General features: G+C 42.5%; 1 protein-coding gene across 2 annotated transcripts in view; it reads right to left on the reverse strand.

The window, feature by feature from the left end:
• arb2a (ARB2 cotranscriptional regulator A) overlaps nt 1-25,910 on the reverse strand; it is a 297,865-nt gene that overhangs the window by 71,582 nt on the left and 200,373 nt on the right. For both annotated transcript variants that reach the window (XM_084054052.1, XM_084054051.1), the window contains exon 10: nt 24,199-24,283. In XM_084054052.1, coding sequence (XP_083910178.1) covers nt 24,199-24,283 — 85 coding nt within the window. The remainder of the gene's footprint in view (nt 1-24,198; nt 24,284-25,910) is intronic.

Genomic DNA, 25,910 nt, shown 5'->3' on the forward strand with positions numbered 1-25,910 from the left:
TAGACATCTAGATGTTCGGTTTAGCGGGTAGTGTTTGATTTATAACCGATTTATTAGCTACGCACCAGTGTCGTCATGCACCGCTGCGACTTGTAGATCTGCTATTTTCAGCTATAGGTTTAGGGTTAAAAAATATGTAAAAAACTAATATTGTGACAATGCCATTAATAAACTCACCGTCCTAAATACGTTGACGTCCTCACAAGTATAGTAATACAAAACGCGTGCGTGTGCTCGAGTGTCGAGGCGGTGTATATGCCTGTATCGCTAAGTGTGCCTACATGTGTAGGGCTATCTCCAAGCATGTTCGTGCATGTGAGTATCTGGCGCGCTGTGTGTGTGTGTGTGTGTGTGTGTGTGTGTGTGTGTGTGGACGAGGGGGCCTGTCCGTGTTGATTAGATAGGAGGTGAGAGCGTGGTATGTGGACAGGACGGTTGACCAGCAGGCAGGGAGGCCTGCCAGGCAGGCGTGGCTTTTTCCGCAGTTCAAACCCTGAGAGGAGACCGTTCAGCAGAGGAGGGAGGGAGGGAGGGAGGAGGCGACAGCCACCAGGAGCAGAGGAGGAGAGGGAGGCGATAGCCACCAGGAGGACCTCTGTAGGTCAGCCAGATAACAGCCCCCCCCCCCCCCTCGGACATGACATGCTGCTGCATCCCACCTATCTCCTCCTCTGGAAAATATGCACACATACATAACACACCCAGGGACAAACTAAACTATGGATGTATGTACTGTATGTACGGTTGCTGTCGGGCATGAGACCTTGAAAAAATAAACCCTATAGTCCGTGACAGTGTCACACAAAAGTAGCGAAAATAGCCAAGCTTGCGCGCACGTGTGTGTGTGTATATACATTATTGTGTTTATGGATGTATGCGCGTGTGTGTGTGTGTGTGTGTGTGTGTGTGTGTGTGTGTGTGTGTGTGTGTGTGTGTGTGTGTATGTATATATATATATATATATATATATATATATATATATATATATATATATATATATACTGTATATTTATCATTGCTGTCAGACAGAAACCTCTTATCTCCTCATTCTAACTTTTTGTGTTTTTTCGTAAATTAATGCCCGTCATACTACAGCGCCACACAAAACCATCAAAAGTAGCAGATCTAGAAGATCGAAACGCCGCGTTTTGAGCTTGCAGATCTGCTACTTTTGCCATTTTTGAAAAGTAACAGTTTTGGGCTTATGAGGTTTCCACTTGACAGAGACGACATATATACTGTATAATTGTACTGTATATATCCATAGAGGTTCACCCACTGCTTGAACGCATCACTCAACGCCAGTCTTAATTAAAGGAACAATGTCCCAATCAGAGTGAAACAAGCAAACAGGAAGAAATAAAACAGACAGGATATGAAACCAAAATGACAACAAACAATAGACCTCTTCTATAAGTTTCCACCAATCAGTCCATCCAGTATACACACAGTAGTACCGCATATAAACAGCGCCAAGGCACGTCTCGCCTCATCTCGAAACAACGCCTCAATAATCTTAGTCACCGAGGTCGGCCGCACTCATTTTAAAGAGGATAGATTTGAGCCGGGGTGTAAACAAACATTAAGGCCAATTAGACACATTACCGCTCAAGACAAATCTCTCTCCGAGCTAAAGAGGAATTAGCTCGACGGAAACGCTAGACTAGAGCGCCCTCCCCTCTCTCCCCCGCTTATTGCTACCTCAGCAGCTAAAAAACACAAACATATTATTCCGGCAAAGTTATCATTTGCTGACAACGTAAAGCATCTCTCTCTGTTGCATTCGGAGAGCATTTTATTGTCTTTTTACGGAAAAAAGGTCGGGCTGATGTTGTGCGCGCCACCACAGGTCACCCGGGGGCGGCATGCCGGTGACAGGCTGGGCCACCGGTCAGAGGAAGGGATAAGGAAAGAGGAAGAGGACGTCAGGACTAGAGGGACGTGTGTGTGTGTGTGTGTGTGTGTGTGGGTGGGGGGATTATGAAGCATAGCATCAGTGAGAGATCAGGGCAGACTATCTCATTACTCCCAGGCACAATAAGCACAAATTCCCTCGGTGCTGTATAATTACAGCATCCTGGCCCCCACCATGCACACACACAAATAAACAACAACTTTCGTTTATTACTCCCGACTCTCCCCACATATATATATATATACTCGTACTTCTTCTTTTTTTCCGACGGGGCTGTGGCTGAGGCTGCCTGAGCAAGAGGAGAAGGAGGAGAAATCATCCTCTAATTGTCACATTTTTCTCCCCTCCTAATACCGGCGCGCCGCCGGTGTCACGCGCTGTTTGTCTGCCAAACCCACGAGACGGCAAGCTTAATAAAGTTTTTATCTGTCAACGAAGACGCAAGGTCAACAACGCTCAAAAAAACTCACTCCGCCGCGCCGAGTACTCCTCCACCGTCAACTTTGTTTACATAATTATATATTATATAAATAAGTTTTAATTTTATTTTTCTGGTAGGAAAAAAAGAAACCTGATAACAAATAAATATTCTAATTTGTGGCTGATTACAACTCAAGGACCTTCAAGGATGTGTGTGTGTGTGTGTGTGTGTGTGTGTGTGTGTGTGTGTGTGTGTGTGTGTGTGTGTGTGTGTGTTTTCTTTTTTCTAATCATCTCTTTGGCAATTATGTGCATTCCTAATATGTTCTCAGAGCTCTCAGAGTGTTCGTTCTTTTTTTTTTTTTACATTTCATAACGATCACATTAAATGTGCATTTAATTATAAGCTAATTGTAAAGGGGAGGGGTAAAATGGCTGCCATAACATATCAAAAAAAGGTCTTTAACTAAACAAGAAGCAGCGGGGTTTATGCCATCACAGGAGTGCAAACATCCAGAACGCACGCACGCGCACATGCACGCAAGCACACACATACACACACGCACGCACACGCACACACACAATTACATTGGTTTGCCTGGATCTTGGGTTTCTGTGTGTCCGTGCGCGGCCGTGTGTGTGTGTGTGTGTGTGTGTGTGTGTGTGTGTGTGTGTGTGTGTGTGTGTGCGTGCATGTCTGTTTGTGCCTCAATCTTCAGGTGTTATTAATTAGCAGCTATAAGCCTTATGAACCGGTCTGGTGAATTAACCCTCGCCGATGATGAAATCTCCACGGGAAAGTACACAGTACACACACACACACACACATGTTAAAGAGCAGGAAAGAAGAGAGACGAACATTAGAAAAGCCGAGGCAAAGTGATTAAATAAATAAACCCAACTTTCATTTTAACTATTAATTATCTTAACAATTAATTATCGCCACATAGCGATCATCCCATTAGAAATATTAGAAAAGAGTCGTATGACGTCTCAAAAACATTCTGTTTGAATCGTATCCAAGTGTGTGATTATCACATCATATTCATCAGGCTAATTAGGAGGAAGGTCCATAACTAGCACTGACCAATGGTAAACAAAGCTATTTTTAGGACGGCAGCACACAATACAATCACTTGTCTATGCCTGTATAGTTATGAATTAATTAACTGTAGTTAATTAAATGTAAGTTAATTAATGAATGTTTTTCTGTATGTCTTTATATGTCTTGATGAATTGAATACATTGTATAACTGTACCTTTTTGCAAACTGTTATTTAAGTATTCAATCAATCAATAAATGTCTTGGGGACATGCAGACAAAAACACCTGTCAGGGGTCCGGCTGTCTGAATGGTACTTATATTGCACCACAATAAAGTGGTGGAAGGTGACCGAGTGTATTTACTCAAGTACTATACTCAAGTACAATTTTGAGGTACTTTTACTTAACAGCTGAGTATTTCAATTTGTATTGGATTTTGATAAAAATGAAATCCCCACCTGAAAATGTATTTTCTGTTTACTATAAAGAGCTAGAGAGACAGGGACACACATCAGAATATACAGTTTTTTAACCACTTAAACACCAGCATCCGTATTGTTGGGGAAAGCTTTCACAGAAAATAGCCGATCGACAAGCTCACCAACGTGTTGTGCAATGCGTTGTGAGCTTGTCTTGTCAACTTTCCCCCACAATAACAGAAAACAGAAAATACCCTGGTGTAGAGCCCTGAGGGACTACAGTCAATTATATAGGGTTTAAGTGGTTAACGCTTAAATAAAATAAAGTAAAATATGAAATACTGTGTACTAGGTTTCTGCCTGATAGAGATGATACTTTAGTATAATGATTCTCTTGAGAAATCAAGGCTTCCTGTTGGTTATCAGGCTTTTTCTAAATGTTGGCGTTGGGTTTATGTCCCACAAATCTCCTGCAGCAGAGGGTCAGTCACCACAAACTGGTTGGTGGTCCGGACCAGTGGTGTACTTGTGAAATGGATATGCATAATGAGTACTTTCTACTTTCGGTACTAGTGAAAGTTACAGGTATGGTGTGTGTGATATCAAATGTGAGCTTACAGTACCAATGTGAGCTTACCATAATCGCAGCAATCCTTAATCATATTCAAGGACTTTTGGAGAAAAATGAGACAGACTCTATAGTGCACTGCAGAGGGGAGGTGTGTGTGTGTGTGTGTGTGTGTGTGTGTGTGTGTGTGTGTGTGTGTGTGTGTGTGTGTGTGTGTCCAGCTGATGCTCGCTGACGCTCGTTAATGTTATATAAATCAAGGCGATTATGTTTAATCGATTAATCGATCGATAAGCTTATCAACTATCAATTAATGAATTCATCTATAATTTGCATCCCTACACACGACACTGGTGGTTTTCCATCCTATACTAGGCTGAACTGGTCCCCAGATTGAACAGCTACAATCACAAGGACGCCAAGTGAATGTAATTAACGTTCAGGTAGTATGGGAAACCAGCAATATATACCAGCGGTGGCCAAGGACCAGGGCAGCTTGTTCAGAGAGCTGCTGGGTGTCACCTTGTTTCATGTTTCAGGTGTTGTCATGATCCTTGATGAAGGCCATGGAACGGACGTGATTGCTCAGAATTATTATGCTAGTAGTGTTTAGGATTTGCGGTATAACCTCTTGGGGATTATTGGATTTAGACCAATGCCAGAGAATGCATCTGAAACCAGCACAAAATCACTTTGGACCTTTGCAATAGCATGCCATTATGTTTATATACTGTACACACACACACACACACACACACACACACACACACACACACACACACACACACACACACACACACACACACACACACACACACACACACACACACACACACACACACACACACACACACACACACACACACACACAGGGTTTCGGTTCAGAATACTATATATATATATATATATATGGAATAAGGCAGAAAGTTATACATTGGCCTCCTTCACCCGTCCGCCATCTTAAAGCATCTTTACAGTTGATCCTCTTGATGTTGAACGCTGTCACATGTGGTCTAAACGCTACACACTCTGCTTTTCTCCCTCCTCCTCCTCCTCCTCCTCAGAGGGAGTGTAGCGTGGGCCACATGTCGAGGTCAGGGGTAAAGGCTGGGGCGGATTAGAGCCTATATCTACTCAATGAGAAGAGACCATATGGACGAATGAGATCCATGTCCACGGAGCGCTAATCTGGGGCTGCCCTCCCAGTGACCACGCGATGGACACTAGTACCCACCGCCGCTATAAGAGGCTTGTGCTGGGGACTCTGGAGGGGAGGGGCGGGGGGGGTGGTGGGGGGGCAGGGTTATGAGTGTGTAACAGTACGCTGTACATTAGCTCCCCCATCTGACCCTTGTGCACTCGGACAGGATAGGGAGGAAAAATGCAAAGCGTATATACTGTATAGCCCTGGCCTTGAACTTTACATTTGGTTGATTAGAAACACCGTTCTGGGGCTGGGGAGGGCGGGGGAAAGACTGTGATGTACTGTACTGTACTGTACTGTATACGGTACTGTACTGTATACGGTACTGTATACGGTACTGTACTGTACTGTACTGGGAACGCCAAGCGCTCTGTGTGGGCTTTTTGGGACGACCACCAGCGGTGCGATCGCCTGACATCGTACAGTGCAGTGCAATATCAGTGGTGGGAAAAATACTACATTTTTTTCACTTAAGTAAAAGTATCAATACTGCAATGTAGAAATACTCTGTTACAAGTGAAAGTCCACAATTCAAAATGTACTTGTACAAAAGTGTACTTAAAGTACCAAAAGTAGAAATTACTCATTGTGCAGAATGTCCCATTTCACAACTTTTCAAATGAATAAAATCTTTTGAATAGCAGATCTACAAGCTCACAATGGGTCGCATCGCAATGCTTTGTGAGCTTGTAGATCGGCTATTTCCAAATGGCCGAAATGTATATACAGTAGGGCTGAAGTGATTAATGTATGTTTTGTAATAATAACCAAAATCTACAAACTATAGTAACTAAAGTTTTTAAATAATTGTAGTGGAGTAAAAAGTACAATATTTGCCTTTGGGATGTAGCGGAGTAGAAGTAAAAGTACTGAAAACTGGAAATACTCCAGTAAAGTCAAATGCTTCAAAATTGTATTTAAGTAATGTATAGTACTTCAGTACATGTACTTACTGTAGTTACTTTACACCACTGAGTACAGTACAGTAAAATCTGGACTGTATTTTCGCCCTGATGAAGACCATCCAAGGTTGAAACATGTTGGCAGTTTCCTTTTAATAAATAAAGCCTTTTCCTCCTTTTTACTCCTCCTGAGTGCCCGGATCGTTTGTTGTTTTTTTTTCCTCACGTTTGATCCCGTTTGATCCGTGAGCACCATTGACACTTTTTACTGTTGTTGCCTTTTTATATCTCCTGTGAGCACCTGGTTGTTCAGTTTTTTCCCCCTGACAATCTGGACTGTACTGTACAGTGTAAAAAAACTTTACTGCGTAATTTCTACTTTTGAATACTCGAGTATTTACTTGAGTAGATAGATAGATCATACATGGGCAAATGGCGGCCCGGGGACTGATTGATTGATTGATTGATGTACTTTATTTAGTAAGACATGAGAACGACAGTACATGGAAGTACAAATTCACAATACAAGGTCTACTAAACTGGAAGACTCATTGTCTTTTTTATGTCCAATGCATTTGTATTTAAGTTCATAAAGGTAACATAAGTATAAGTAACTGCATTTGAAATTAAATACAAAATTTACTTTTCAGGATTCCAATTCAAAAATAGCAACAAAAAATAATAATCTGGATTCTAATATAAGAAAGAATATATAGCAGATCTACAAGCTCAGTGCGACGCGTTTTGAGATTGTAGATCGGCTATTTTTGGTACTTTTGTGTGACATAGAATGGCTTAGTATGGCATTAATTTACGAAAATAGTTAAAATACAGAGATAAGAGGTGTCTGCCCTACAGTATATGCAATGTGGCCTTCTGGATACGTAATACTTTCAATTACATCTCAGAATTATCTCAGAGTGTTCTGTCTTCTCTCACAAGCTTGACAGATAAAATCTGCCACAACAAAAGCTCTTTTAAAGGGTAAGACCACTTTGGTAGAGGTTTGGGTTGTGTAGTTACCTTGCCATGATGTAACCCCAAAGGTGGGCAAGAAATCAAAAATAATTGCTCCATTGATTAGAAATTGATAATTCAAAATATGCTCCTCATTGACTTACATTGTACGGTAAAACAGCTCTCAAAGTCACTCTTTTAGCACATACATGAACCCAAACATAGCTGATTCAGACAATATAGAACATCACCAAACCCAGTACTGTTTTTTTTTTTAATAGAAATGTCAACTTCCTGTTGATTTTACTATTTGAAGATCTGGATCCGGATCCGCGGATTCAGTCCAGCTTTTCTACTTATTAAAAATGGCAAAATTAACAGGAAGTTGACATTTGTATTTAAAAAAAAAACAGTACTGGGTTTGGTGATGCTCTATATTGTCTGAATCAACTTTGTTTGCGTTCGTGTATGTGCTAAAAGAGTGAGCTGTTTTACCGTACAATGTAAGTCAATAAGGAGCATATTTTGAATTATCAATTTCTAATCAATGGAGCAATTATTTTTGATTTCTTGCCCACCTTTGGAGTTACATCATGGCAAGGTAACTACACAACCCAAACCTCTACCAAAGTGGTCTTACCCTTTAACAAAACATTATCTCAAGTTTTTCATATAATCATCTAACTCAAGGGAATCACCACAAATAGAAGACATCTCACTAACAAATACCTCTCTTATATCGTCATATTTATAGCAATATAACAAAAAAAGTTAACCTCATTTTCAATTCCACCAAGTTCACAAAACTAACAGTATAAATACTGCATATCAGTGGAGGGAGAAGTGGAGAAGCAGTGGAGTAAAAGTAGGAATACCACAATATAAAAATACTCTGTTTTCAAGTAAAAGGCCTGTGCTCCAAATGTTACTTGAGTAAAAGTACTAAAGTATTGGCATCAAAATATTCTTAAAGTACCAAAAGGAAAAGTACTAAAATGTTTGAAAATAGGCGATCTACAAGCTCACAACGTGTCGCGATGCGACACGTTGTGAGCTTGTTGATCGGCTATTTTCAAATAGCCTATGTATAAAATAGGCTGAAGTGGTTAATGTATGTTTTATAATATAATAATTCATATCTGCAAAGTAACTAGTAACCAAAGTTTTCAAATAATTGTAGTCGAGTAAAAGTACAATATTTGCCTCTGAGATGTAGTGGAGTAGAAGTAAAAGTACTGAAAATTGGAAATACTCCAGTAAAGTCAAAATACCTCAACATTGTACTTAAGTACACAGTACTTGAGTCAATGTACTTAGTTACTTTCCACCACTGTGGAGGTGGAAGGGAAAAAAAGTGTTTTTGAACTGTACTTTCATGTGCTTTTTTTCTGCAAACTTCTAAATAAAGTATTCAATCAATCCAAAGCTCTTGTGCGGGTGAGAGTAACGTCATAACCGTGAATAACACGGTTTAAATATTAACCACGTGACAATGGTGTCACGTTGAGAAAATGAAATAACTTCCACTCACATAATACAACTTATAACCAACTGTATAGTAAATTGCTTTCTGCCTGCCCTGTGGCCAAATATCCCAGTCCCACCGTAGCGTAAATAATGTGGCAGGAGGTATGGATGGATGGACGGAGGGGGGAAAAAAAGGAGGGAATAAGAAAAGAAAGGGGGGGGGGGGGTCATATCGTTGCTGTCGACGAGCAGAAACCTTGCATCTCCATATTTCAGCTTTTTTTTTGTCTCACAAATTAGTGCCGTACTTCGTCTTACAAGAGTGCTACTGTATGCAAAAGTAGCAAAAATAGCTGCTCTACAAGCTCACATAGCATAATTGTATATTGTCCTTGCTATTTTTTAGTTGCTTTAACTCATTTAGACCTGAGGCCGAAAAAAATGTAAAACAAATAAAATAAATCATGTTGCTATGTGAGCTTTTAGATCTGCTATTTTCAAACATTTCAGTACTTTTACTTTTGGTGCTTTAAGTATATTTTAATGCCAATGCTTAAGTACTTTTACTCAAGTAACATTTTGAGTACAGGCCTTTTACTTGTAACAGTATTGCTACTTTCACTTAAGTAAAACATCTGAGTACTTCTTCCACCAACTAAAATGACACAGATGCTGTGATGCAGATGCTGCGATGAAAGGTATAACAACATACCGTACAGGTTGAACAGGTCTAAATAGCTAAATAAGTCTGTCTGTGGGTTTTAGAAATAATAGAACTCACAACTCATAGAGCTCACAACATGTCTATTTTCAAAACATTTTAGTACTTTTTCTTTTGGTACTTCAATTATATTTTTATGCCAATACTTTCGTACTTTTTTAAGTACAGTACATTTTGAATTCCGGACTTTTACTTGTAACAGAGTATTTCTACGTTGCAGTATTGCTATTTTTACTTGAATAAAAAGTAACTGAGTACTTCTTCCACCACTGCTGAATAACTACACTGGATCCATGGGAGGAAACACAGATTATTTTTTTTTCCTTTCCCCTGAAAAGTTAACAGTTCTGGACATCAGTGTTGATTTTGACAGCACATTTTTATTTGATTTTAGTCAGTCTTTTGAATAACATTCCATGTAGTTTTAGTCATATTTTAGTCATCTGAAATGTTTTCGTTTTTGTCTAGTTTTAGTCGACCACATCTACAGTTGATTTAGTCGACTAAAATATATATTTGCAGGCCTTGATCATCCATTGCGGGCCGCAATGGATGATTTTACACTTGGTTGCATGCTGAAAATAGCCGATCTACAAGCTCACAACGCGTCGCAGATTTTCAGAGCGCAACACCCGAGCGCAACCAAACATACAATGACTTGTCTTTTAGTTCTACTGGATCTCTTCTCCACTAGTCCCTCACTAACATTTTAGTCTACTTTTTATTTGTTGACGAAATGATCAATATATTTAGTCTTAGTTTTAGTCATCATAGCTTAGTTTTTTATTTAGTTTTAATTGAGTTTTCGTCAGTGAAAAAAGGTAGTCGACGAACATTATTCGTCATAGTTTTAGTCGACAAAATCAACACTGCTGGACATACAAGGTTTCTGCCTCTCCCCGACAGGCGAAAGATATTGGGGAGATTCCGTCTCCGCCGATTGGCTGAGAGGCTCGGGCAAGGCAAAGTGGCAGGACAAATGGACAAAAAATGTGAAGCAGAGCTAATAAAGAGCGGAATACGAAACAGGCCTCACGGGCAAATCTGGCACTAAGATGATAATGAGATTATAAAAACCCTGCTATATTGCAGCAAATTGTATAAGTGTTTCATTGAACCCTGTTGAACTTTCATTTATGCACGCCAGGCTTTTTTTTTTTCTCTTCCTCCTCCTCCGGTTGCTCCCCCCCCCACCACCACCACCACCACCCCCCCCTCCTCCTCTCTTTCCTTTCTTCTTCTTCTCTTCCTGGGCTGATGGAGAGAGCCCAGAGAGAGAGAGAGAAGGGATGGAGCAAAGGGGCTGTAGACAGCGTTGCCATGTCTGCTTATTATAAGCTAATTTGGGGCTTGTTTTTTTCTGTAAAGTCGATTGTAAATATTATAATAAATAATATATTTTTCATGTCAAGGACCCCCCCCCGCCAAACACACATTTTTATGTTATTTGTCTGCGGAGACCCCTGAAAATATTTTGTGCCATCAGGGACCCCCAAAACCAGATTTGTGTTGTTCAAATGTTTAAAAAAAAATATTCCAATTTTTTGTACTTTTTCCAACATTAATATCTACTTTTTAAATAGCAGATCTACAAGCTGCAGATCGGCCGATGTATAGCGGCGTAAAGTGCTCATATGGCCTATTAGCTGCTGCTTCTTTTTTTGGGGAGCCTGGTAGCTTTTCAAATCGCAAAAATCTGGCAACACTTGGCTATTAGAATGCCTCCTGGACAGGGTTTACCTATCGCAGAGGGGGGAGACGGCTGGGGCTTTTTTTCCCCTTTTTCTTCCAGACATGCTTTCTGCTTAGCATAATCACGACAATAGGCCCCTAACTGTTAAAAGGAATGGTAGCGTTAAATAAGCCCGGCATGTGATTATGAATCGCACGCACGCCTGCATCTCCCCTACAGTAACACAGTGTGTAAGTGATATAGACATTATACATACTGATGAACTAGGCTAGCGTTCTGCCAGCGGGCAGAAGGTACCTTTGTAAGTAGGGTTGCCAAATATACCTGAAATTTTAAAGGTACTGGTAGGGTACAAGTGATTTTCTTTGGTTAAAATAAGTGTTGAATATTGCTCTGTATTCTGATAGTACTCACTATAAAGTCCAGTAACTAGGCCTGTTCCCGACTAAGAATTTAAATAGTCGAATCTGATTGGCCAAATGTTGCCTATAGTCAAATCATGCAAAAACATTATAATATAAAAAAATGATCCTCTATCCGCATAACTTTCTTTTTTTTTCCATCAGTCTGATTCGATTGCCAATCTCTGAGTCAAATTAAAAATACATTTTAAAAAACGCAATAGAGGATCATTCCATTTGGGCTGTGGGGGGTGCTTAATGTCTGATTTAACATATGCTTGCTTGGTTTCTCCCAAAAAATCATGATATATATCCTATTTTTGGCAAACTATTAGTTCATTAATATAATAAATTAGGCCAATCTCTCAGTCGAATCATGCAAAAGAAATTGCATGATTCGACTGAGGGATTGGCAGTCGAATCAGACTCCCTTGATCGATTAGTCGACTATTGGACTAATCGAATCAGGCCTACCAGTAACAGGACTAGTCTTCCTGTCTCTCCAGCTCTTTATTAAACAGAAAATGCATTTTCAGGTCAGGATACCAATTTTATCCAATCAGGATAAGAGAACTTGGACAGGATACAGATTAAACAAGTGAAATTGGAAGTGATGAAACACAATACATGAGCAGACACAATTAGAACTGGAACACTATAACAAATGAAGCTGATAAAGGGGTACTCCCTCCTGATTGGCTGATTGTTACTGGACAAAGACTCTATAGCAATGATGTTATTTTAGTTTTTTCTATAATTACAATTATAATTACATGCCCAAAACAGGAAGGCCAGATTGAAAGTAGCTAAGACTGTCTGTGGGGTTTTATAAATATTTAACCAAAGAAAAGTGTTAACAAGAGCTTGTGAATAAATCATAACTACACTGGATCCATTGGAACACAGGTTCTTCTTTTTTTTTCTTTAACAACATTTCGCGAAAAGTAACAGTTTTGGACATACAAGCTTTCCTCCTGACAGCGACGATATGTATCCGTTGACCAGTGGCGGAGTCTTACAGGGTCAAATATGGGCAGAATTAACCCAGCTAGTCTGTGTTTGTTTTGATCAGTGGTGGAAAAAGTACAGAAATGTTTTACCTAAGTAAAAGTGTCAATACCACAATGTAGAAGTACTCTGTTACAAGTAGATATTTAAAATGTACAAAGGTACAAAAGTATGGCATGAAAATATACTTAAAGTACCAAACAAATGTATACAAATTGCCGAGGAATATATCATATGCATGTTTTGTAATAATAATGTAAATCTACAAAGTAACTAGTACCTAAAGTGTGCAAATAATTTGTAGTGGAGTAAAAGTATAATATGTGCCTCTGAGATGTGGTGGAGTAGAAGTAAAAGTACTGAAAATTTGAAATATTCCAGTTAAGTAAAAAAAAAAACTCACAAAAGTACAGTACTTGAGTACACATACTTAGTTACTTTACACCACTGGTTTTGATAATCATCAACAGTGATAATTAAGTATAACTGTACCCATTTCAGCTGTCTGTCATTTCTTATTATTCAAACAACGTCACCTATACACGCAGGTATTGAATACATCTAACCTGCATGTATGTACACAGATTACAAACAAACTCAAAAGGTTCAGGGCTAATTGAAAAGAAAAGATGCAATAAAAAGTGGAACGCAAAGAAAAAAGACAAACATGCCTTCTTTGTTGCTTAGCAACCACTTCCCATTACATTTAGTTTGTAAGTGAGATTATAGCGAAGACTTTGAGGAGAAAAAATAGATAAAATAACACATAAATACTGTATAAAGCTTATACGCTGTATGCATACTGTATATCGGGCAGAAACCTTGTACTGTATCTCCATATTTCAACTTTTTATGGGGTTTTGTCATTGTAAATGAATGCCCTCTTTCATCACAAATTCTGGAATTCAAAATGTACTTGAGTAAAAGTACAAAAGTATTGGCATCAAAATTAAATTCAAAACAAAAGTAAAAGGAACTCATAATGCAGAATGGCCCAATTCAAAAGTTTTCAAATGTATAAATCGTTTGAAAATAGCAGATCTACAAACTCACAATGCGTAGCATCGCGACGCATTGTGAGCTTGTAGATCGGCTATTTTCAAAAGGCAGAAATGTATATAGAGCTTAAGTGGGTCAAATTATACTTAAGTACTTGAGTAAATGTACTGAGTTACTTTACACCACTGCAAACTCAAGTTTGCACAATTATTAGCTTGACCATATTGATCCAAGGTCATTTCCTCCATCAATTAATACAAAACAAACGGCGACACACCTGTACTGGGGGGGGGGGGGGGGGGGGGCGGTATAACATAGTCTTTGTCTATGGACTCAGGTCATGGCGTTATCTGTGTGACTGATCCAAGGCGCCAGGGTATACAAGTCACACAGAACACAAGACGACCAGATGAATCGATAAGCACGATAAGATAAGTCCTCTTCCAGGATGTGATCAAAGAAGGTGGAGTCTTTGATTCAAAGGCTTGGCGTTCCCCCGAGAGCTGGCAACCTCCATGACAGCACAGATTGCCCTGTCACCATGCCACGGGGACGAGACTGGAGAGCATGACAATAGACTAGGAGGCAAAGGGTTTCAAAGTTGGGGGTCCGCCAGGGAGGGCCAATACACGGGGCCAAATCGGAAAAGGAGAAGACAATTAATTGAAGTTCAATTCATAAGATTATTGTGGAGTTAAAGCGGCACTACGTAACTTTTTTTTTTAATTAATAAAATGTAATTTTGGCCAATCTGTATGGTAGCGTATGTTAATCCAATATAACTAAATAACTCCCGTGCAATATAACAATTGGGGTGGTTGTATTTTGTCTCCCTGCTCTTCTATTGAGACATTTAGATTGTGTCAAGTCTCACCTAGACCAGGGGTTCTCAAAGTGGCTGCTGTGGCACCCCAGGGTGTCGTGACACAAGTCTAGGGGTGCAGCAGAATACTTTGATAATATTTGGAATTTATCAATATCTCTTCAGTTTAACCATTATAGTTTGTAAAACAGACCTCAGTTGCACTGTACTTGGTGCGTTCTTTATCTACATAAAATCTGTTCGCCAAAAATAGCAGATCTACAATCTCACAACGCATCGCAACGCGACACGTTGTGAGCTTGTAGATCTGCTATTTTTGGCAAACGTTCCACCCAGAACAGGGATGCATAAAGTTATTTGCAACCTGTCCCATAATGGAAACAGATATTCTCTCAAGTTTTCCTCGTGACAACCTGCATCTCAGGGGGAAAGATTGACATATTTCCGTATCATAATATGACATAAATGTAAGGTGTTATAAAGTAACAATGTCAGTCAGGGGTGCCGTGGATGAAAAAGTTATTTGTGAGTGCCATGAGCCAAGAAAGTTTAAGAACCCTTGACCTAAACACAGGATCTGACACGAATGTTGACCTGATGGTCAATATTTATTTTATCCCCTGAGCAAGCACTTGCGTAGGAAACCCGGGTTCAAATCCAGGGTAGAAGAGGATAGTTACATAGTGCAGCTTTAATTTATGAAAAAAACAGTGAACTAAAAAAAAAATACAAGCTTTCTGCCCGACAGCAACAATATGGCTGATATGGCTTCACAGTCCGATGCCAAAACAACTTAGCGTAAACTCAGGTTTCTCCCCGAGGGTCAAATGAGTTCAGCCATGCCGGGGGCGTGGGGGGGTGGGGGGCTGAGTTTGGAGACGTTATTGGGCTTTACTTTTTTCCCACAGCTGTGTCACGACACAAAGCTCCTGAAAGGAAACCTGCAGCCCCTGTTTCAATGTCTGCAAAACAGGAATCAGAAAATCCATAAGAGAGAAAACAAAGGGAATGGCTAAGGAGATCTCCTGTACAGCACTGACACTCTCACTAACCCTCTCTCTCCTCTCCTCCTCCACTCCCACTAACCCTCTCTCCCTCTCTCTCTCCTCCACACCAAGCCCTGTTTCTAACTCCACTTCTCTCCCTCTCTTTTTATAACTTGGTGCCTTCAATATGACCCCATCACCAGGACAACATCATGATGTCTTGCAGAAGGGGGAAAAAACACAGGGGGGAGAGAGGGAGAGAGAGAGAGAGAGAGCGCACAACTTGCTGCTTGGTTGCCCGCTCGCCTGTCTGTCTGTCTGCCAGCCTGCCGGCCTGTCTTTAACTTTTCTCTCATCATTACACGTGAAGTCATGATCCGCGTGGACCATGGGTCTGGCAGCACGGTTTGAACTCAAACCCGGGGATCAAAGATGTTTAGCCTCCATCTCCACTTTAAAGAGGAATAGAAAATGAAGGCTGTGGTGGTCTGAACCTCCACGAGGGCATGAGAAAGAGAGAAAGAGAAAGAGAGAGAGAGAGAGAGAGAGAGAGAGAGAGAGAGAGGGTGCGCTGCGTGAGAGATTGGTAAAAATTGAGCGCATTCACACAAGTGCATCAAACTTTCATTCCATCCATCAGCTTGAGGGGGATCAAAAAGACAGCAGAGAGCAGCATGTGATGTTTGAGTGGAGTGAGTGAGTGAAGAGAGTGCAGCGTGTATATATTTATGTGTGAGGGCAGCGGCTCGTTCAATGTGCCAACGATTTATGTCAATAAAAGCGACGCTAGGCTCTCCGTCGCTCTACAAAGACACAGGGGGATGAAAGATTGTCGGGAGACATCAAGAGGAGAGATCACTTCAAGGAGGGGAAATACGATAGATAGCGCGAGACGAGTGTCCTCACTCACTCACTCACACAAACTCATCATGGAGTGTGAATTGATCTTTTTAGACTATAATGACTTGTTGTAATGATTGTCTGTAATATTGATGATAGGAAATCTGTGATCCCCGATAACCGCTGGTGTAAAGTGACTGAGTGCGTTTACTCAAGTGCTAATACTTAAGTACAATTTTGAGGTATTGTATTTTCTGATTTTCACTACTTACTTACTTCTACTCCACTACATCTCGGATCCAAATATTGTACATTTACTCCATTACAATTTTATTTGAACACATTGGTTACTAGTTACTTTGTAGATTTTAATTATTATTATAAACCATACATTACCCACTTCAGCCCTAAATTTATTTCGGGCATTTGAAAATAGCAAATCTACAAGCTCACGATGCGACGCATTGTGAGCATTGTGAGCTTGTAGAGCTTGTAAAAAGATTTTCATACATAAAGATATACTTAAGATGGGGACATTCTGCATAATGAGTACTTTTACCTTTGGTACTTTCAAGTACATTTTGATGCCAACACTTTTGCACTTTCACCAAAGAACATTTTGAATTCCGGACTTTTACTTGAAACAGTAGTATTTCAATTTAGCAGTATTGATACTTTTACTTAAGTACTTTTTCCACCACTGCCGATAACAAACCGAGCTGTTATTCCATCTCTTGCTAATCAGGAATTAACAACGGTTCTTGCTCTGATAGACAAAACAAGCAATCGTGTCGTGTGTCAGCATTTTCCAACGTGCGCTATACAGTGACGGGTCTGTCACCTGTGTGTAATCCAGACAATAAGCCACCTGTGTGATCCAAAACAACAAGCCACATCCCATCCCCTCTCATCTGGTTAGATCTGGGTCAGAAGTCAAGTCCAGTTCACCACAGTTTACCTGTCTATTTCCTGCAACTCTAGAGGGACGTGTGCCGGACTGGCTACGTAAACATGGAAATGTGCACGTTGTGAACCCGTGCACACACAGACAGACACACACACACACACACACATCCTCTTTTCATGTGATGTGTGACAACGAGGCGGAGGACTTCCACCAAAGCTGAAAAAACAAGCGTTGTGGAAGGGATGAGGTTTTGAGTTTGACTGGGGCCCAGTTTCCTCTGGAAGCGTAAGTCAGCAGACAAACATCAATCAGGCTGTGTGTCAGTGAGCGTGTGTGTGTGTGTGTGTGTGTGTGTGTGTGTGTGTGTGTGTGTGTGTGTGTGTGTGTGTGTGTGTGTGTGTGTGTGTGTGTGTGTGTGTGTGTGTGTGTGTGTGTGTGTGTGCTTGTGAGAGGCACGGAGGTGTCGACATCCTGAGGTGTTTGGTGGTTAGTGGTGCGTGCGTTGGATCGGGGAGGTGAGCAGCATGAAACACTCTGATCCATGATCCCACTTCAACTCAAATGATCTCAGTTCAACTCATATGATCTCAGTTCAACTCATATGATCTCAGTTCAACTCATATGATCTCAGTTCAACTCATATGATCTCACTTCAACTCATATGATCCCACTTCAACTTATGATCCCAGTTCAATTCGTTGATCCCAGTTCAACTCATATGATCCCAGTTCAATTAGTGATAGGATCACAAATTACACTAGTATCACAAATGACACTGGGATCACAAGTTGAACTGGGATCAGATGGCAGTTCCAATTCATGATCCCCAGTTCCTCATGGTGATAAACTCATGTCTGTCAGACTGCATTTCTTATACATCTATCTAACCCTCCTTTTTGATTCGTTGACAACTTGCAGTGACTAACACCTTCACGGTGCAGTACATCACCTTAGCATTGTCGCAGAAACCTCTTATCTCCCCATCTTAACTTTTTGTGTTTTCTCCCCGTCTTAACTTGTGTTTTTTACCCGTAAATCAACGCTCCTACTTGATCATACTACAGCGTCACACAAAAGCATCAAAAGTAGCAGATCCGCAAGCTCAAAACGCGGCGCGAAGCGACGCGTTTTGAGCTTGTAGATCTGCTACTTTTGATGCTTTTGAATTTGAATCCTGAAAAGTAACAGTTTTAGACATATGAGGTTTCCGCCCGACAGAGACGATACTGCATATCTGACCGTACTATTTGATTGGTTGACATGTTGCAGTGACAAACACCTTTACACGGTACAGTAACATCGCTTCAACATACATTTACGTCACATGAACCAAGAGAGAAGGCATTTTCTTTTCTTTTATCCCCCCCATCCAGTCCATTAGGGTTAATTACGGTCCCGTGCTAGGATTCTTGTAGCTGTAATTAAAGTACAGGTGAGACATTAACGCACTTCTGTTAGCCATTAGTCAGTGTTTACTTCCAAACCTCTCCGCCTCTGTAATTAATAATCAGGCCTGAACAATGAGTAATCACCCGAGAGCCGGTTGTGTGCGTGTGTGCGTGTGTGTGTGTGTGTGTGTGTGTGTGTGTGTGTGCGCGCATGTGCGTGTACTCAGAGGGTATGTCTTGAACCTGAGCTATCTGCTCTCATCTCTACATGTTGTCCACTTTTTGACTTATTAGCGCAGACAGCACATTTTTTTTCCTGTTTCAGATGAAGGCCTCCCTCCCTCTCTCTCTCACTCTTTCTCTCACCCACCCTCCCTCCCTCTTTCTCTCTCTCCATCTCTCTCCCCCTCCCTCCTTCTCTCTCTCTCTCCCTCCCCCCCTCTCTCTCTCAGTCTCCTCGCCCCTCCCTCCCTCCTTCTCTCTCTTTCTCCCCCTCTCTCCCACCCCGTCTCTCTCCATACTGTCTGGAAACGGGCTCAGCCAGAGTGCGTCTCACATCTGCAATGTTTACATGTCAAGGAAGGTCTTGGCAACTCCAATGAAATAGCATCCTCCAGCCACTCAGACACTGAACGCGCGCGCGCGCACACGCACACAGACACTCACACACCCACACACAGACCCACAGACAGACCCCCACACACACACACACACACACACGCACACAGAAACAGCCCTTCCAGCACATTTGTTCTACTTTATCTGCATATTTCACCAGCGCTGCTATAACTGATAGATGTGTGCCAGTGTGCCCGTCTGTCTGCCAACAGAGCGGACCACTGACCTTCTGTGGGAGGGGGAGGGGGGGGGGGCATTCCTTTTGAAACAAGGAAAAGAGAGAGAAAGAGAGAGAGAAACACGAAGGGAGCATCAGTATCAGGGGAAGAATGAAAGAGGAGAGAAGAAGAGAGGAGAGGATGAAGGGAGGAATGGATGGCGGCACTGTGAAATGACAGGTCCATTTTTATCACACTGAAACACGGAACAGAGATGTTCACAGATGCCCCACCATCCATACATCCATACATCCATCCCTCTGGCACTATCCATAGATACAGCAGACAGTCAGACAGACAGACAGACAGACAGACATACAGACATACAGACAGAGAGAAAGAGAGAGCGTTACTACAGGGGGACCCGCTAAATCTTTCTGTGTTTGAACCTTTTTTCTTTCTTTTTTTTCACATTAACCACTTGAAATCTATAGTAGTGGTTCTCAAACTATTTCATGTCAAGGACCCCAAATTGACACTTCTTAGCCCGCGGATCCCCATTTGAAAAGATATGCCAAGGACCCCCATAAGAGAAGATTTTTACGACTCTAGCAGTGATTTTCAACCATTTTAAGAACAAGGACACCCATTTAATGGCATTTCTATCTCTGGGCCCCCAATTTATATTGTAAAATAAATCTTAATGTAACTCTGAGAGTGTACAAATGGGACCAAATGGACCATTTGGTTCGATTTGTACACTCTCTGAGTTACAGACCCATAAGGGTCCATTTGGTTCCTAACTATCTATCATTTAGCTGGGGACCCCCTGGAACTCCCCCAAGGACCCCTGGGGGTCCGCGGACCGCACTTTGAGAACCAACGACCTATAGCATCCCTACTCTGAGGGGAACATTAGGTAAGTAAGTAGGTCGGAGAGGCTTATTGTCGGTATCAGCCAGAGTGTGGAGTCTATCCTCATTCCACAGTGCACTAGACCTCCTGGGAGATGGATTGCTGAGGTGGAGCGCAACACCTACAGTACCATCAGCTCACAGTATTAACCACACCACTTGCCACACTTAAGCCATTGGCTACTCATACGCTGAGTTGGTGGTGCCCGGGGTCAAACCCATGACCCTGTGGTCGAAAAGGTAGGAGCTCTACCGACTGAGCTAACGGAGAAGAATAGTGTACATATCAATGTTCTCTCTTCTCTATCTCCACCCATCTCTCTCTCTCTCTCTCTCTCTGTCTCTCTCTCTCTCCATCAGTGTGTCATGCTTATAGTGGCGTTACTTCACAGTTGATTAGAAGGATCAGATAAACTCTGCCAAAAAAGCCTATCAGCATGGAGTGAGCACACACACACACACACACACACACACACACACACACACACACACACACACACACACACACACACACACACACACACACACACACACACACACACACACACACACACACACACACACACACACACACGTTGTCTGACCGTTCTCAAATCATGCGTCTCAGCAGACGTTTAGTACTTTGTTAGCCTTCCAACATGCACATGTGTGTGTCACTGTGTGTGTGTGCGTGTGCGTGTGCGTGTGTGTGTGTGTGATCACATGCTATTCGCTACAGTGGTCCAGTAGCCTCAGGCCTCACACAGCCTGGCTCCACACTACAGCGCTGGAGACACACTGGGATGTGTGTGTGTGTGTGTGTGTGTGTGTGTGTGTGTGTGTGTGTGTGTGTGTGTGTGTGTGTGTGTGTGTGTGTGTGTGTGTGTGTGTGTGTGTGTGTGTGTGTACATGGATACTTGCTTCAGCTGTAAAATACTGAAATATCAACCGCTGGCACATGCCATCTCTGCATGTGGGTACGATTGTAAAACAATTGCTTTGATATTTGGCAGCTTGGGGCATGTCCATAAGATGTGTGTGTGTGTGTGTGTGTGTGTGTGTGTGTGTGTGTGTGTGTGTGTGTGTGTGTGTGTGTGTGTGTGTGTGCGAGGACTACACATTGTTTGACTGGCTAAAAGATTAAGACAACAATTAAGGAAATATTGTTCTGTGTCTGCCATTATTGGCAGTCACTTTATACGGAAAAGACACTGTCACCTATACCTATAACAGGTAGTCTGCTTGTGTTGCATTGCATTTATAATTGGAAATCCAAATATAGAAATTAAAATGTGTGTGTGTGAGAGAGAGAGAGAGAGCGAGCGATAAAGACAAAGAGAGAGAGAGAGAGAGAGAGCGAGAGTGCACATGTGACAACAAAGATTCAATGGTCTGTTTTCTGCTGATGAGACACTGTGGTCAACCCAGATTACCCCCGCAACACACACAGACACAGACACACACACACACACACACACACACACACACACACACACACACACACACACACACACACACACACACACACACACACACACACACACACACACACACACACACACACACACACACACACACACACACACACACACACGCACGCACACACGCAGCTTCCAACAGTGTCCTCTAACGCTGCTGTCAATATCTTTGTCTGTGTTGCTATGGTAAGAATATGTGTGTGTGTGTGTGTGTGTGTGTGTGTGTGTGTGTGTGTGTGTGTGTGTGTGTACCACGGAGGTCACAGCGGCCCTGACAGCCTTCCCTCAACCTCCTCACCTCTGCCACCTCCTCACCGCTGTGACTCTCGCCACAATGGCCGCTGCCCATGAGCCTGCCAGGCAGCCCAGGACAAACAAAGACAGGCTGGCCAACCTTTGACACGTTGGAGCCTCCGACCCCCCCCACCCCCCAAAAAAAGGCCCAGAGACAAGCTGAGCTGGCAGCTATACGCTAACAGGGCACCGACCCACCGCTCTCCTCCCTTTCAGCAAGGTTAAAGTCACCCCCCAAAAGTCAATAGTTAAACGTTGACGCGCACACGAGTCAAATACACCGCATTCCACGTTCACGGAGACACCAACGGGCTCACTGTTGGCCTAAAACACACACACACACACACACACACACACACACACACACACACACACACACACACACACACACACACACACACACACACACACACACACACACACACACACACACACACACACACACACACACACACACACAGTTCAGCAGCTGACGAGTTTTGAAAGAGCAAAGTTCGGGAACTCGGGGTCAAAAGAGGTTGTGTCTTTTGACCCCGACTGTCGGAAAACCTACGAACAGACATTTGAAAAAAATGACAAAGGCAAGAAAAGAGGGAAGAAAAAAAAACCTGACATTTGAACATGAAACGCCGTGCAGGTTCTCTGTATCGACGGCTAGGTGACATTTCCAAGTAAAAGTGATTCACTGGGAAGACGTTAAGGCGCCCGCCTGCCCGCCCGCCCACTCGGCTTTGGCGAGGAACACGGTGTCTTCAAGCCGACAGATGATATGACCGATATGACGGATGTATTCAGAGATGGCGAGCACCGTGTGCGCCGCCAAATGACCTACACGGTCAGTTATGATGTCACCGAGGGGTTTGGGCAACAGACGGAGCTGCCCACAGGACCACCTGATTGGACACGAGAGATGAGAGACGTGGGCGTGAAGACGTAGATAGTGTGTGTGTGTGTGTGTGTGTGTGTGTGGGCATGTGCTTTTGCCCACACATGTCCACTATAAGAGAAGGTTCACATTCCTCCTTAACCAATTAAAACACAGCATCCGTACCGTGGGGGAAAGCTTTCACAGAAAATAGCAGATCGACAAGCTCACAATGCAAAAGCTTTGCCCACAATAACAGAAAACAGGAAAGACACTAGTACAGTATAGAGCTGAGGGTCAACCATATAGGGTTTAAGTGAGTTACGTGGGCATCTGTAAGGGTGTTTTGCGAGTGTCTCATCGGCACACCCGCTTTTGCCACCGGGCTTGGGCAGACGGCTGTGTTGTTGAAGGACAACGGACGAGCGCTTATGAGAAACAACAAAAAGAAAACCTGGCGAAAACAGTTGTGTGCATTATAGCGCTTATGAGGATGTATCTGCGCATGTATCTGTTATGAAAGAGAAATTGTATGAGTAAAACCGCTAGTCCTTATAAGTAAACTAATATGATAGCCTTTCCATAGGAGTAGCCTTTTATATTTTTGGGACATTTTGTTATTTTCCTATATAAGCAGATTTTCATTATTTAAAAAAAAGAACACAGACAGCCAATAGCATATTAAAAGTTATGTAATCTTGAACCTAAACAACCCAGTGACTAAGGGCGTTACTACGATCCGGTTGGGAAAGCAGGGGTCACGTCTCATCGCGATCACGACTAGGATTCACACCTCTCGTCACTAATCCTACATTAAAAGGACACATTCTCAAGATGTCGGTGACATCATCAGGTCGAGACGACCAGCAGAGAGAGCAGGGCACGGGGACAGAAGAAACGATGTCGGTGACATCATCGGGTTGAGACCACCGCGGAGAGCGGGGCACGGGGACAGGAAGCCAAACGCCACGGGAGAGGATTAGCAGATGTACAGGTAGAGTAGGAGACAGGATGGGAAGAAATTAATAAGAGAGGAGACACGAAGATAAACGTAGGTGCGTACTCCATATACAGGCTCATTACGTTCGGTGTGTGCGTGTGTGTGCGTCTGTGTGTGTGTGTGTGTGTGATTCACACTCTTACTGTGTACTGTTTAACAATGACGATAGCTAGTCGGCGATCGACGCCATCATTGGACAGAGTGAGAGAACAGCATTATTGGGTCTTTACCTGCAGAGACGCGGGGGCAGTCTGGTAGCATGGGGTCCACGGGGCTGTCCAACGGCTCTGGACTCGACACCCAGTTACGACAGTGCTGTATGGACAGAGAGATAGAGACAGAGACAGAGAGAGAGACAGAGAGAGAGAGAGAGAGAGAGACAGAGAGAGAGAGAGAGAGAGAGAGAGAGAGAGAGAGAGAGAGAGAGAGAGAGAGAGAGACAGAGACAGAGACAGAGAGACAGAGAGAGAGAGAGAGGTAGGTAGGTAGGTGATGAGATGAAGGAGAGGAGTGAGAGAAAGTGTGAGAGAGGGTTCAAGGTTACTTACTACAAAAGAGTACAATTATGTCTGTTCTCATGACATTGTACAGTAGCAGCATTGATAATAATAACAAAACAACAACATTAATAATAACGATCAGCAAACATATACACAGCAACAAGGGGTGAAAGCAATAATCAAGAAAGAGAACATTTTGACCATTGTCTTCACCAAGGCCAGTCCACACCAATGATTCGCGACGCAACTACTTGCAACCATTACATCCCCAATGGCAAGTTGCAAGGAGTTGCATTGGTTCGGCCTGTCTGGCCTTTAAGGTGCCTGAAGGTGCTAGACACAAGGTTCTTACTCCTTTAAGTTAGAGAGAGAGAGAGAGAGAGAGAGAGAGAGAGAGAGAGAGAGAGAGAGAGAGAGAGAGCGAGAGAGAGAGAGAGAGAGAGAGAGACACACATAGGACAGAGAACCGAGAGACAGGTGGAGAGAAAATAAGACGTCAGAAAAACAAGGGAGGGAAGGGAGAGAAAAACAGAGGAGGGGGTAAACGTGGGAGAGAAAGGAAGACAAAGAAAATGGAAGACCACTGAGTGTGTGTGTGTGTGTGTGTGTGTGTGTGTGTGTGTGTGTGTGTGTGTGTGTGTGTGTGTGTGTGTGTGTGATAGACACAGGAACAAGCAATTAAAAGGCGCAGTGACACACTGCTCAGACAGCTTCAGGTTTGTTTGTGGGGGAGAGCCGTGATGGTGAGAGTACTGTAGATCACGGGGCGCCCTGAGCGCGCGCACACGTGCATGTGTGTGTGTGTGTGTAAGATGTGGTGGGGGTGGTCGGGCCCGGACCACTGACCCAGAACCTCCCAGTAAACACCCCAGGCCCTCTCAGCAACCCCCCTGAGGCTGACAACTCTACTGTCAAAGATAAAACAAAAAAAAAGAAAGAATACAAAAGAAAGATCTCTTCATTTTCAACCTTCATCCTATACACATGCTGCACGTTTACGTCTACTTTCTACCGTCCATGTCCATCCTATGGCATGATATTTCACTTTTTATTAGGTTTTTGGGGGCCTTGATGGCGTCGTAATGCCTGATTTTACACTTGGTTGCATGCTGTTAAATAGCCAATCTACAGGGACACGTTGTGAGCTTGTACATCTGCTATTTTCAGAGCGCAACACCCAAGCGCAAACAAGCATAAAATGACTTGTTCTACTGGATCTCTTCTCCACTAGTCCCTACCTGACAATTAGTTTAGTCTAGTTTTTATTTGTTGACGAAATTGTCAATATACAGTATTTAGTCTTAGTTTTAGTTTTTATTTAGTTTTCATTTAGTTTTCGTCAGTGAAAAAAGGTAGTCGACGAACACTTTTCATCATAGTTTTTTTAGTTGACGAAATCAACACTGGTACTCAAAAGGGCAGTCTGTTTTCTCCACTACAGT

This window comes from Gymnoscopelus microlampas, assembly GCF_963454915.1.
Source record: "Gymnoscopelus microlampas genome assembly, chromosome: 4".
Lineage (NCBI taxonomy): Eukaryota > Metazoa > Chordata > Actinopteri > Myctophiformes > Myctophidae > Gymnoscopelus > Gymnoscopelus microlampas.